The sequence below is a fragment of the Lathyrus oleraceus genome, chromosome 4 (assembly GCF_024323335.1).
Source record: "Lathyrus oleraceus cultivar Zhongwan6 chromosome 4, CAAS_Psat_ZW6_1.0, whole genome shotgun sequence".
In the NCBI taxonomy this organism is placed as follows: Eukaryota; Viridiplantae; Streptophyta; class Magnoliopsida; order Fabales; family Fabaceae; genus Lathyrus; species Lathyrus oleraceus.
The window spans coordinates 257342514-257356634 of record NC_066582.1 but is presented as its reverse complement, the minus strand read 5'-3'; the positions used below and the strand labels follow the sequence as shown (position 1 = coordinate 257356634).

At 32.6% G+C, this 14121-nt stretch overlaps 2 protein-coding genes across 2 annotated transcripts; both read left to right on the top strand.

Moving 5' to 3' along the window:
• Positions 1 to 4282: 4282 nt before the first annotated feature.
• LOC127135420 (uncharacterized) lies at positions 4283 to 9431 on the top strand. Its single transcript, XM_051062136.1, has 5 exons — positions 4283 to 4411; positions 7729 to 7821; positions 7906 to 8013; positions 8792 to 9187; positions 9278 to 9431. The coding sequence occupies exons 2-5, from the start codon at positions 7819 to 7821 to the stop codon at positions 9332 to 9334; spliced, it is 564 nt and encodes a 187-aa protein (XP_050918093.1). The 5' UTR covers positions 4283 to 4411; positions 7729 to 7818; the 3' UTR covers positions 9335 to 9431.
• On the top strand, positions 5123 to 6328 carry LOC127136954 (uncharacterized). The gene has a single exon (XM_051063459.1). It carries the CDS (start codon positions 5123 to 5125, stop codon positions 6326 to 6328), a length of 1206 nt encoding a protein of 401 aa, XP_050919416.1.
• Positions 9432 to 14121: the final 4690 nt, after the last annotated feature.

Sequence of the window (14121 nt, the reverse complement as noted above, 5' to 3'; positions counted from 1 at the left end):
TTTCTTATTACTCTATTTTTCCTATAATTTGTATTAGACCTTTGGCTTTAAATAATCAATTGCTCTTTAATTTTTTTATTATTTAAAAACTTTGATGTTAAGTATATCTGGTAACTCTCACATAAGAACAAACATATATTAAGCTTTTAATTATAAGAGACCTAAATTGTTTATCGTGAAGCAATTAATTAAACTTTAATGTTATTGGTAATTTTCCTCATTGTTATAATTTAGAGGTTTAGTTGACATCACATGTTTGACAGAATTTCAAATTGTCCGGGTCAAAGTATTTCCTCTCTCACATACATAAATGTTTATTTGACTATGTATTGATCACTAGGTCAATAATATTATCCAAAAAAAACATTTTTATTAATTATTTTTCAAAAATAAAATATAAACTAAATGATTCAAGTATTTAATATATTTGTGAATAAGGTAGTGTTACTACTTCTCTTTTGACTTCACATTTTTTTATATATATTTTAATATGTAACATGTCATTACTTTATCTTTTAGTTATAGATATAATTAAATATTATTAACTTTTATCATTAAAAAGTTATTTCTTTTACGACCGAAGTTAAGTAAAGTCAGGTCAAAAATAACTCCATTTAAAATTTGAATTTAGATTTTCAAAATAATTTGTCCTTAGTATATCTTATTAAAGAGTTTAAACCATAGTATTTTAACTTTTTTCATACTTGGTATTCCTACACAACTACCAATTGAATTGATATTCAAAGACATCTTATTGACATTTGAATTTAATAATTTTAATATATATTGTACTTGCTAAAAGTATAATAGGTGATTAACCTTTATGCTGTATGGTTGTCAGAGGATTTTGAGGTTATTGTGGTGTTAGAGTAAGTTCAGACAAGAATGATGAGAAGTTTTGTATATGATCTTTTTAGAGTGAATATATAAGATGATTTACAACTCTACAATTGAGATATTTATGGAGACCTTTTGGGTATGGATCTTAGGTTCCAAGAAAACAATAACATTCTTTTTCCTCAAAAGTGTGGGGGATGGGTAATTACTTTCCATATTACTCTTGACAACGTGTTTTTCCCTTTTTTGACTTCCTCTGTAAGTATTAGAGTGCACAACCTAATACGGGGTGAATTAGGTTTATTGATTTTTAGAGAGAAAGTAGCAAACTTTCTATTAAAGAAATTTAGGGTTTACTTTTACTGGTTTTATGAGTAATAAAGTGATGAATTTATTTTTCTAGTTTAAGATATAGAAGTCATATGCAGAAAAATAAATGCAATAAAGTAAATGAACACAAAGAATTATACTTGTTCTCCTTATCAGCAAATATGTACATCTAGTCCCCTCACACCCTGTCAGAGATTTCACTATTGTTAGATCTTTGTACAAGCCTCATGCCAAGACTTCTCATACAATCTTCTGACAATAACAAAGAAGTAAACTACTTCCTTGATTTCCCAAAACACCAACAACAATGGTGGACTTTGAATCACCCCGATTCAAAGGACTTTTCAAACAAATAGAAAAACAATCTTTCCTATTTGCGACAACCACAACAATGGTGAAATATACAATAATTTGTATGAAATATATTATAAACAAACTCTACAGCAATTATGATGAAGATGATATTAAACTACTTTTCTGATTTATTAAAGTTTATTCTTCTCCTTCAATGAACAAGTCAATAGAATATAAACATTTAAGTGTTCAAGACTTTTTCACATATCATTTGAAAATTATGCAGAAAAAGTTTTCTGTTAAAATGTTACAGACATTTGAAAAATAAAAATAAAAAATGTTCATGAAGAAGGTCTCATGCAATATAAATAATTCTGCAATTTATAGTCATAAAGAAACCCTTTAAAAATCATGACAATTTAAATAATCAGAATAATTATGCAATGATTTGTGTTTCATGAAAAAGTGTCATGAAAAGGAATTGCATTGTTTTAGAATTTTTCAAAGAAAAATCACTACAACATTTTTAGTCTACCAAAACGCCTAATATTGGGAAGGTAAAAAGACCGTTCTCATAGAGTGTAATAGACAACAAATTTCATATTCCGTTGCGGTAGTGGATATATTTTTTGGAACTTTTATGCAACAGTTGGAAACTGTTCCGATAGATGACAATGAGAACGACTCTTATTAACAACGGGTTAACGCCGTTCTTAAATAATTTTTAATTATCTTAATAAATTTTTAATTATGAGAGACCGTTCTTCTATGTACGGATAAAAAAATTTATTTGTGAGAATGTCACATGACTGGATCGAACCATGGGATCATACACATATCATTAAAACAAATTTTTTCGCTTCTTATATCATAAGTGTTAAACAAATTGCCGTTCCCAATTCTGAAAATTTTGGCGCTATACTTCCCTCCCAAAATCATCATACCGCTTCTGCTTCTTTTGTGAATGATTCTTCACCCATTCCCTAACCGTAACCTTTCTCCTCTTCTTCTTCTCAAACCCTTCAACTTGCTTATACAAATTTAGGGTTTTAAGATTTATCAAGAGTTTTCCAAAACTAAGTACTTCACGAATTAGGTCAATCAAGGGTTTCATGAAATCGTCACAAACAAAGGTTTGAAGTTAGTCTCTCGACGGTGAAGAGGATTTTTTTTCATTTTCAAGTTGTGTATAATTCGTCGCCTCAGTAAGTGATTCCTTACAATCTCTCTTTCATCTTCTCTCAGGTTTTTGTTTGGTTTTACTTAGATTTGATTATGATTATACTTTTATAATTTACTCGATTCGTCGTAGATAACGTTACCGGCATTGATCGGAGATCCGAAGTATCAACAGAAGTTCATACCCTACACACTGAAGCTACAACTCTTTTTGCCCAACTGATATTATACCAAGTTTGTATTTACATCTATTTATGAAATTTGTTGGACTGGTTGCTTGATATTCATGAATCTGATGTAAATGTCTAGTTCTTGTTACTTGTTGAATGAGTGAATTTTTAATCCTCTTCCTGCACTGTATGTTCAATCTGTTTTGATAAATTAGTTTTTTTTAATGTTAAATTGGCTTTGTTTTTTTGAATCGTATATATATGGTGGATGATACCTTTGATTCCAACATAAAATATGTTATTGTAATTTACTCTACCATCACTTTTCGTATCGCGTATATATAAGAGCCACGAGCTATTCCACGCATGCAAACTAGTTTAACTACCCTAAATCAACCATGAACATTAACTGTAATCTAAAAGTAATTCTCATGAAACCCATCAAAAACATATTCATGGGATAACAGAGTCATAAGCATGGCCTCCAGAGATCCAGCTTGAATACTTATCCACATTAGTAGCCCAAAAAACTGTCTCTTAATCTCCTATCGCTTCGGGCCATGCTTTTAACATTGGCAGCTATGTTTTTCGTGTCAGAATCGGAATATCGGGCCAAATCCTCTTCATGGTTCTTAACACAAGTACTGACGAGGCTTTTGTCCCTTCCTTCGGCTGTACCGATTATTCTGCCATAACTTTCTCTCCCAACTCATCGACTAGTTATGTCCCATTGGATTGTTCTGTTCGATAATGCAGTGAGGTTCATGGGCTTTCATGCCCAGACACAAGTTCCGGCGCGTGTTTCATTAACTAATTTTACTTTGCTGAATTTTATTTGATGAATTAGGACTAGTTAGAATATTGATTGTAGTTTTACTTGCTGAATTTTAGTTTATTGAATTTTGACCTCATTAGAATATTGGTTGTAGTTTTATTTTGCTGAATTTTGGAATGTTGATTTTAGTTTTGGACTTATTAGAATATGCTAATTTTTATATTATCTGTATGGTATCTTTTGTGTCTTTCATCTTCATTAAGGGTATGTACTGTGTGGTATCTTTTGGACTCATTAGAATGTTCTAATTTTTAATTTATCTGTGTTGTATCTCTTGTGTCTTTCATCTTCACTTGTTTAAACTTTAGAACACTAATTATAACTATGTGGTTGGTTAAGTATGTATGATATACTAGTGCTTATGTTTTATACTCTCTTTATTATCCTTTTAGACTTCATATAATATTAGTAAAGGATTCACTTCTCAATTTTAGGATATAAGACATCAAATGGAACTAATTGCCAAAGAAATAATTTTATAATTTTGTCTCAGATTTAAAGGTAATTTTCACTAAAGCTTCATTTTGTATATAGATATTAGTTATAATTCTAGTATCTAGATATTCTTTACTTGACCATTCATATTCCGTAACACTTTGCAATGATATAACCTCACAAGCTTTCTTGTTTTTGGTTTCTGAAGTTGAAGCTGGAGGCCTTAGGATATCGGGAATCACAACTTCGACGGAGAAAGTTATGATCTAGAGGTGAAGTGGCCCAACTGTTCACAAGAAATTCACTTGAGGATTCAGTTATAAAAAGAAAGGTGAAGCTTCTTCTTATAATGATTTATTTGATTACCGTTTCACCAATAACATCTTGTATAATACTCATATCTTCTAATATGTGTTGAGTATGAGAATAAGTTAATACTTTCTAATAAATATCTTTGAAAATGTGTATGTGTTTATATTTACTTGTAAAGGCCATGTCAAATAGGGTAATAGATACTTGCCCCCACCATCACAAATGAGTAGACCCACCTATAAAGGATTAACAAGGCATAGGCACCAACACATACACCAGAGTTGCAAATGCAATATTCTGACTATTAAAATTTTCCATCTAAAAGTAGGATTTTTCACTTTCAGCACAAAAGACTAACTCAGTTCATAACAGGGGCCACCAATTGTTTTATATTACCCATCCATTGTTTGCTTCCCTGTCTTGCTTATAATTTTTTATACATATATGATAGTCTCCTCATAAGCCTGGTGGATAAGGAATGGAAAAAGGAAAACCCTGCGAGTAAAGAGTATCATAATGGTCTTGATTTTTTTCTAGATTATGCATACACCAAAGGAAATCCCCGAGGGAAAGAGATTTTGTGTCCTTGTGCGAATTGTTACAATACCAATTGTCTTACAAGGAATGAAGTACGAAATCATTTAATCACAATTGGATTTCAAAAAGGATATGATGTTTGGTTCAACATGGTGAGAAGAAACTAAAACCCTGTGATCTTAATGATAATTATATGAATCATGAAGAGAATCAAATCGACGATATTTATGGACTATTACATGAAATATTTAGAGATGTTGTACAAGAAGAAAATGAAGTAAATGTAGGCCTCAATGAAGATGCAAAAAAGTTCTATAATCTAGTCGAAGAAGCCAAACAAGATTTGTATCCGGGTTGTAAAAACTTCTCTAAATTGTCGTTCACCATCCGTCTTTATTTATTGAAATGTATTTATGGTTGGAGCAACATATCATTCAATTCTCTCTTAGAGTTGTTGAGAGAAGCTATGCCTTCATTGAACATCCCTGATACGTTCAGCAAAACCAAAGGTATGATAAGGGACTTAGGGTTGGATTATAAGAAGATCGATGCTTGCCCTAATGATTTCATGATATATTGGAAAAATCATGAGAATGATACTTCTTGCCATGTTTGTGGTGCTCCACGGTGGAATGAAGATGTAAAAGGAGATGATAAAGTTGAAAAAAGTCATAAGTCTCATAAAGTTCCTTTGAAAGTTTTGAGGCACTTTCCCTTGATTCCAAGACTTCAAAGATTGTTTATGTGTTCAAAGACTGCTAGCTCATTAAGGTGGCATGATGAAGAACGTTCGAAAGATGGGAAGTTGAGGCATCCTGCAGACGGAGAAGCATGGAAAGAATTTGATAAATGTCATTCTGAATTTGCTGATGAGCCGCGTAATATAAGACTTGGGTTGGCCAGTGACGGATTTAATCCATTTAGAACCATGAATTTGTCTCATAGTACTTGGCATATGGTATTAATACCATATAACTTTCTACCTTGGTGGTGCATGAAGGCTGAGTATTCTATGTTGTCTTTATTAATCCCTGGACCACGTTCACCTGGGAATAACATTGATGTGTACCTTCAACCATTGATAGAAGAATTGAAAGTGTTATGGGATTTGGGTGTAGAAACATATGATGCATCACTAAATCAAACTTTCCAAATGCGGGCATCTCTCTTATGGACTATTAGTGACTTTCCTGGGTATGCTATATTGAGTGGGTGGAGTACAAAAGGGAAACTAGCATGTCCTTGTTGTAATTATAACACTAATTCAATATATTTGAATAATAGTAAAAAAATGTGTTATATGGATCATCGTGTTTTTTTGCCCGAGGATCATAAATATAGGTCGAATGTTAGGAATTTTAATGGGAGCATAGAAATAGGCCACCACCAGAGTTGTTAACTTGGGAACAAATCTCAAATAAACTAAAGGACGTCAACAATGATTTTGGCAGGTTGCAAAAGAAAAGTAATAATGGTCCATGGAAGAAAAAATCAATATTTTTTTAGTTACCATATTGGAAGCATAATACTTTACGCCACAACCTTGATGTGATGCATATAGAGAAAAACATATTTGATAGTATAATTGGGACTTTATTGGATATCCCAGGAAAGACAAAAGATCATAAAAATGCATGTTTAGACTTGAAAGAGATGGGTATTAAAAAGAAACTTCACCCCAAAGAGGTAGATCAAGGAAAAAAGTCAGTGTTTGCAAAAGCATGCTTTTCCATGACTGCAAAGGAGAAAACTACTTTTTGTTCTGTATTGAAAAATGCAAAAATACCAGATGGTTGTGCTTCAAACATTTCAAGGTGTGTTCAACTTACTGAAAAGAAAGTTAGCGGATACAAGAGCCATGGTGCACATTTCATGTTGCATTACTTGCTTCAAGTGGCTGTGAGAAGTACAATGTCAAACCAGGTTGCACACCCATTAATTCATCTTTGTTCATTTTTTCGTTGTTTGTGTCAGAAGGTGATTGAGGTGGCAGATTTGGATATCTTGCAATCTGAGATTGTAGAGACACTTTGCCAATTCAAGACAATTCCCCCCCCCCCCCCCCCCCCCGAGTTTCTTTGATATAATGGTTCATTTGCCAATACATTTAGTGAATGAGGTGAGAATGGGAGGACCTGTTCAATTTCGGTGGATGTATTTTCCAGAAAGATATCTAGGACAATTGAAGGGTTATGTTCGTAATAAAAGTCGCCCTGAAGGTTCTATTGCTGAGGGTTATTTGGTTGAAGAATGCTTGACATTTTGCTCTAGGTATTTTTATAGTGGTGTTGAAACAAGATTCACTAGAATAACAAGGAATAGTGATATATGTGATCCTCATGAACGTGAAAGTTCAAGCTCTTGTCTCAACGTTGGTCATCCTATTGGAGGAAAGAGAAAGGGTGAAGCAATTTCTTTGGATTGCAAATCAAGGAGTTTAGCCCATCGTTACATCTTATTCAATCATGAAGATGTCCAAAAATTTATACGGTAAATGAATATACTTGTAGGTTTCAATTGCATAAAAGAATTGTTTTACAATAACTTTAACAGTGTAGTTTTAATTGTAGTGAGCATGAAAATAAAAATCCCAATAAGAGAAAGGGGTGGAGCAAAGAAATGAGTCAAGGTTTAGATTTTGTTGAATGGTTTAAGAAGCATGCATTCTTACGGACTTTAGTCATAACATCTTACTACTATGTGACTTTTGAATATCCATAAAAGCTTGATTGAACTTGTACGTATAACTGTTGTCCATCATCATGATACACACTTCACAATAAACACGAATGAATGTAGGAAGTCAGTCATCAAAATGCCAAAAATATAGCTCAACTAAAATGGAGACATCGAGTGGGGAATAAAGCCTTTGCTGTTATAAGAGAAAAAATGGTATTATTTTTTAAATTATTCTCATTGAATATTAAATTATATTATTGTATTAATATTCTCATAATCTTGTTTTACTTGGTTTAGCGTGAAAGTAATGAAGATAAAGAACCTCCAACGCAGGCTGAAATGTTCATTGCTACTCGACAAAGTAGAAAAGGAAAGGAGTTGGATCAAGAAACTAACCATGCAATAGTAAGTTACTGTTGTTAAATGTTATTATTATTGTTAAGAGTTGTTGTGCATAACCTTGTGTTATATTAGTTACATGTGAAAAACAATAGTTCAGGTTAGAAATAATAGGTTTAAGGTTGGAATATGTAAATATGTGAATAAGACACTTGTAGTAATGCTTTTGATCTGTAATAAATAAGAATCCGCTGCAACATAGGAAGGGGAATGAAGTAGTCAAATGTGATATCTTTAATCTCTTGAGAATGGTCAGGGAATTCAGGTAATTGAGAGGAATTTGTTTCTTCTAGGAGTTTAATAATCATCTTGTTGCCACTATTAATTGCAGAAAATTCATTAGAGCAACACATGTATATATTCAAAACAACAAGGAGTCTAGCTAAATCAACACATGAATATTCACAAGTAACCGATGAGTACAACCTTTTCACACTTGTTTTTATATAGTTATTATGTTCATTTACTAGCTGTGAAAACTGAAACCATGTAGATTAACAACAAAAAGTTCTAATGAGTTTTCATGAAAGAATCCAAAAATTTCATCCTACTAATAATAATCAATCATTCCTTTTTCTCAACAATTTTTTTTGTTAGTCTTTTAATTAATCATACCTAGAAAAAATCCGATTTATCCTCCGTGGTATTTTGATTAATTAATCATGTCTTAATCTTTTAATTAATCTAAGAGTAAGCTTTTTTATTTCTTAAAGTTGTGATATTTTGATTGTTTTGTCTTGTTCTTTGCATTTCATTCACTACTACTATATTATGTATATGCTAGATAAAGCTTCAAGACTTGATTGAAAATCATGGACAACCTTCTTCAGAAGCTTTTGAAAGTGTATTTGGCAAACAAAAACCTGGAAGAATGCGTTGCCATGGAAGAACCACAACACCGACTCTCTTAAAAAGAAATGAAGAAATTGCCAAACTAAAAAAAGAGCATGCGGATGAGGTTAGACAATTTAATGATAAGATACAAGAAATGGAGGAGAAATGTATTCAAGATAAGGAAGAAATGGAAAGAAAAATGCAACTGCTTCTTAAGACCATTTTGAAACAAAACACCTCAGAGTTGAATATAGAGGCTCTCGTAGCTCTGATATCAGCTCCTGCAACTGATGCTAACAGTGTCTTACGTTCTTCTGCATCAACACATGCTCCAACTAATGATCAAGTAATTAAGATTGAATTGTCTTATGCTTTACATTATAGTTTTAGAGCTTTATAATAATCTTATTTTCATTTTATTACTTTTATTTTGCAGATCATGAATGATAATATCAATGAAGATTTTCAGTCATTCGATGATGAAGAGACGTAGATATGGAGATGTAGATGTAGATGTTTAAGTTTACTTTTATAGGTTAAAGATGTTATTTTCATTATGAACAATGATTGACAATATGAAATGTATATTGAAGATATTTTGTTGATTATAAATCATGATTGACATTATATATATATTATATATATATATATATATATATATATATATATATATATATATATATATATATATATATATATATATATATATATATATATATATATAAATTGAAAGATCATTTTAAAATTTGTATATGAATATTGCTATGTATAAAAAATTTATGAATAATTATCAGGTTTATAAAACAAAATGATTTCACATTAAAAAAAATCATTTGTTACAACGGTTATAAAGTATTGTCGTAGTATAAAATCGTTGCAATAGCTTTTGAAGAAGAAATTTAGATATGGATCTACTAGAACGGTTTCAATGAACAACAGCTACGAACTGTTGTTATATCAAATGAAAAAGTCGTTCTCCAAAACACCAGAAAGTCAACGGTTTTAATATGAGAACGAAGTACAACTGTTGCTATTGGAAGCCGTTCTCTAAGGTATACTAAAAAATGGTTATGTACGGGGTGTTGTCATTAGACACAATAGCCGTTGCAATAGGTTAGAGCAACGCCTTAGTTTGACACGGTCTGAAAACCGTTCTAATAGAGAAAGGCAACGGATTTATAAGTTTTTGCAACGGTTTTGTTGCGATGTTGTAGAGTCAAAATGTTGTAGTGAATAGATGACAATCGATTGCACATCCCTTACAATCAATTTCATGGAACATACAATCGATTATATTAGGCCAAAGTTGAAACAACCAATCAATTGATTTGATGAATTAATCGATTGCTTCAATTATGCTTCAATTATATTTCAAAAATAAGCGCTTGGGAGTGAGTGTAGTAAGTTTTGACAATCGATTGTTGCCTCAAGACAATCGATTGACACAATAAAAATGTTGAAATATTTCTAAGTTAAAAAAGACATACTCAAAGATTGAACTCACAAAACTTAAGTACTTTAACATGCCCATTCAACCTTTGGGGCAAATTTTTTCTCATAAAAAAATGCTCATTAAACATGTTTTATGAGAAAGATAAAGATTTCTTTTTAAAATGCAATTTTGAAACAATGCATATATTAAAGATTAATTGTTGAGCATCTTATATCTATAACTATGCATTGATTTAAACATTTGCTTATAATTCAACAGCTAAGAAAGATAATTGATTCAATCTTTTTTTCTTTGATCTTTCTTCTTAGGGTAACCTTTTATCTTCGTAAAAACAAGCTAAGAAAGATGAATATATCTTCTTCACATCCTCTCTAGTACCATTTCTGGATAGATACACATCACTCCCTACATTTTTATAAGTGGACATGTGATATAGACAATGAACGACGAAATTAGACAATGGATGCATTTTCAATGAATGAACGATTAAGACTTGTTAGGGAGACATTTCGCATCACCTATCCTTAAGAAACTTTGATACACTTTTAGTGGATCTTTTACAAATATACTTTTTTTTTTATATATTTAATATATAATATATAATTACTTTATTTGTAATAATAAATATAAATAAATATTCATAACTTTTACCATTAAAGAGTGATTTCTTTTATGACCGAAAATTAAGTAAAGTGCAGTAAAAAAAATTCCATTTAAAAATTAAACTTTGATTTTCAAAATAATTTGTTGTTAAGTATATCTTATCTAATTTTTTAATTATTTCATTTATTTTTAAAAAAATATCTTAATTTTTTCAAACCATTGTATTTTGTCTAAATGAGATGTGCATGGTTGAAAATATTACCTCACCCTTATTTTATGACGGGTCAGCCGTCAATGCTTTTAAACAAAATATTTATTAATTTTTTCACAAAAACAATATAAAAGTGTACCAAAAATAATATAGAATTTAAGGTGAAAAAATATTCTAAAAAGTATGGAAATTATTATTTAAATATGTAAGTTTTATCCTCTAAAAAAATGTAATACATAAAGAAACAAAAAAGAAGTTCATGAATTCATCAAAGACAATAAGTCTTCTATAAAGGTATCGAAGTGACCCAATAAGTCTTCTATATTGGGTTGGATCGACATCATCTTCATATGAATTTTTCGACAGTTGTAATATGGGCTCAGTTGGAGTCGAAGTTGGGTTGCAATCTTGCATCTCAAATCTCTTGAGTATTTCGCTTGCATACCTTCTTTGGTGCATCATCAAACCTCTACCACTCTTGTTGAATTCGATGCCAATGAAATAAGAAATGTCACCCAAATCTGACATTTTGAATTCCTTGTTGAGATCACCTTTGAAGTCTTCGATCTCCTTCTTGCAGCTACCTGTTATCAACAGGTCATCGGCATAGAGACATACTATAAGGAATTCATTCTTACTTATTCTTACATATACTCCATGTTCACTTGTGCACTTCACAAATCCCTTCTCCCTTAAAAATCCATCTATCTTCTTGTTCTAAGCTCTTGGAGCTTGTTTAAGTCCGTACAAGGCTTTATGCATCCTGTACACTTTTCTTTCTTCGCCATGTTTCACAAACCCAGCTGGTTGTGCAATATAAACTTCTTCTTCTAAGGGGCCATTAAGGAATGCACATTTCACATCCATCTGACACATCTGCCAGTTTTTCATGTTTGTTAGACCAACAACCAACCTGATTGTTTTGATCATAGCAACATATGCAAAAACCTCATCGAAGTCGATTCCTTCTTTTTGAAGAAATCCTTTCGCCACAAGTCTCGCCTTGTGTGGAGTCACTTCTCCTTTGGGATTCAATTTCACCTTATATACCCACTTCACATTGATTGCCTTCTTGTTTTGGGGCAATTCTACAAGTGACCAAGTGTTGTTGACTTCGATTGACTTCAGCTCTTCGTCCATTGCTTTCATCCACTTCGAATCTTTCAATGCCTCAGCTGCATTGACAGGTTCGATATTTGCATAGAAAGCATAGTGTATCAACTCACCTTCTTCATAGCCACATCAACTGATGTAATCACACATTCTTGCAACCTTGCAGGCATGTGTCTTGTTCTTTGAGGTATGCTTGTGCTTGCTTCACCTCTGACTTCTTCCTGTAAACTTCTCTTTCGACTTCACTAGCTGGTTCATCATAAAAGATTCTCACTGAATCTTTCTTGACATTCTCAGTCCAAATCCATTCTCTAAGCTATTCTATGATCACGTCCCTACTGATCACCACTTGCTTATTCACTGGGTCGAACAACTTGTATCCTCCAGTCGAATGATATTCTATCAGGATCATCTGACTCGACTTGTCATCAAGTTTTCTTCTCAACTGATATGGCACATGTCTATGTGATATAGATCCAAACACCCTCAGATGACTCAAGCTAGGCTTGACACCAAACCAACATTCTCTTATCGTGATTCCTTCTAGCTTCTTCGTTGGACATCTGTTCAGGATGTATGTCGCAGTCGACATAGCTTCTCCCCATAATTCTTTGGGTAGATGCTTGCCTTTCAACATACTTCTAACCATATTCATAATGGTTTTATTCTTCCTTTTTGCGACTCTATTCTGTTGTGGAGTGTAGGGTGGCACCACCTCATGCACAATCCCTTCTTTCACACATAATGCATCAAAATCTTTTGACACATATTCTCCACCACCATCAGTTCTCAAAATCTTGATCTTTCGACCGCTCTGTCTTTCGATCATAGATTTAAACTTGGCAAATAACTCGATCACTTCACTTTTCTTCTGGATCAGGCAAGACCACAGTTTTCGACTAAAATCATCTATGAATGTAACAAAGTATTTGTTACCTCCAATCGAATCCACCTGGAGAGGACCACATACATCAGAGTATATGACTTCAAGGATTGCCTTCGATCTGCTTCCTGCATCCTTACTGAAGTTGTTCTAATGCTGCTTTTCCTGCACACATTCTTCACACACTTCGTTTGGAGTGTCGATTCCTGGTAATCCTGAAACCATATTTCTTCTCTTCAAATCTATGATGTCTTTGAAATTAAGATGGCCAAGTCTGTAATTCCATATCCATTCATCTCTGTTGGCTGTTGTTGCAAGGCACTTATGCTCCATCACATTAAGCTTAATCTTGAAGGTTCAATTCTGAGACATTGTAGCCTTCAAGATCAACCTTCCATTTGAGTCAAAAACTCTCATCACCTTGTCTTTGATCTACACCTTGTAGTTCTTTTTGACCAACTGCCCTATGCTAAGCAAATTACTCTTCATGCCTGGTATGTATAACACATTTGAAATTACTGACCTCTTGCCATCTTTCCTCATAATCAGAACATCGCTAACACCTTCAGCTGCTAGAGTGTTCTCGTTTGCAAATTTCACCATGTTCTTCATTGAGGGCTTTATATTGACAAACCAATCTTTTCTTCCAGACATGTGTGATGAGCATCCTGAGTCCAAGTACCACTGGTCCTTGACTCTCTCTTCTTCTCTTGTTGTAACCATCAGCAACGTCTCTTCTTCTTCATGTTTCTCCAGCTTTGCATAAGTTTCTTGATTCTTCTGCTTTTCTAGACAATCACTAGAATAGTGACCATACCTTTGACAATTGTAACACTGAATGTGACTCTTGTCTGGCTTTTAACCACCACCTTTTCCTCTACCTACAACACCACCTCTTTGGTTGCCTTGGTTCCAGGGTTTTCTCTGATTTGACCAGTTTCCTTTTTGCTGATTTCGACCAGTCGAATTATTGTGACCTCCTCTACCTTTGTTTCCATTCCAGTTACCTTTACCTTT

Excerpts from the sequence above, each read along its gene's own strand:
- LOC127136954 (XM_051063459.1), top strand. The coding sequence starts at position 5,123 with ATGAATCATGAAGAGAATCAAATCGACGATATTTATGGACTATTACAT.
- LOC127135420 (XM_051062136.1), top strand. Across the intron at positions 8,014-8,791 it reads AAGAAACTAACCATGCAATA|ATAAAGCTTCAAGACTTGAT; the intron begins GTAAGTTACTGT and ends TGTATATGCTAG. Across the intron at positions 9,188-9,277 it reads ATGCTCCAACTAATGATCAA|ATCATGAATGATAATATCAA; the intron begins GTAATTAAGATT and ends TTTATTTTGCAG.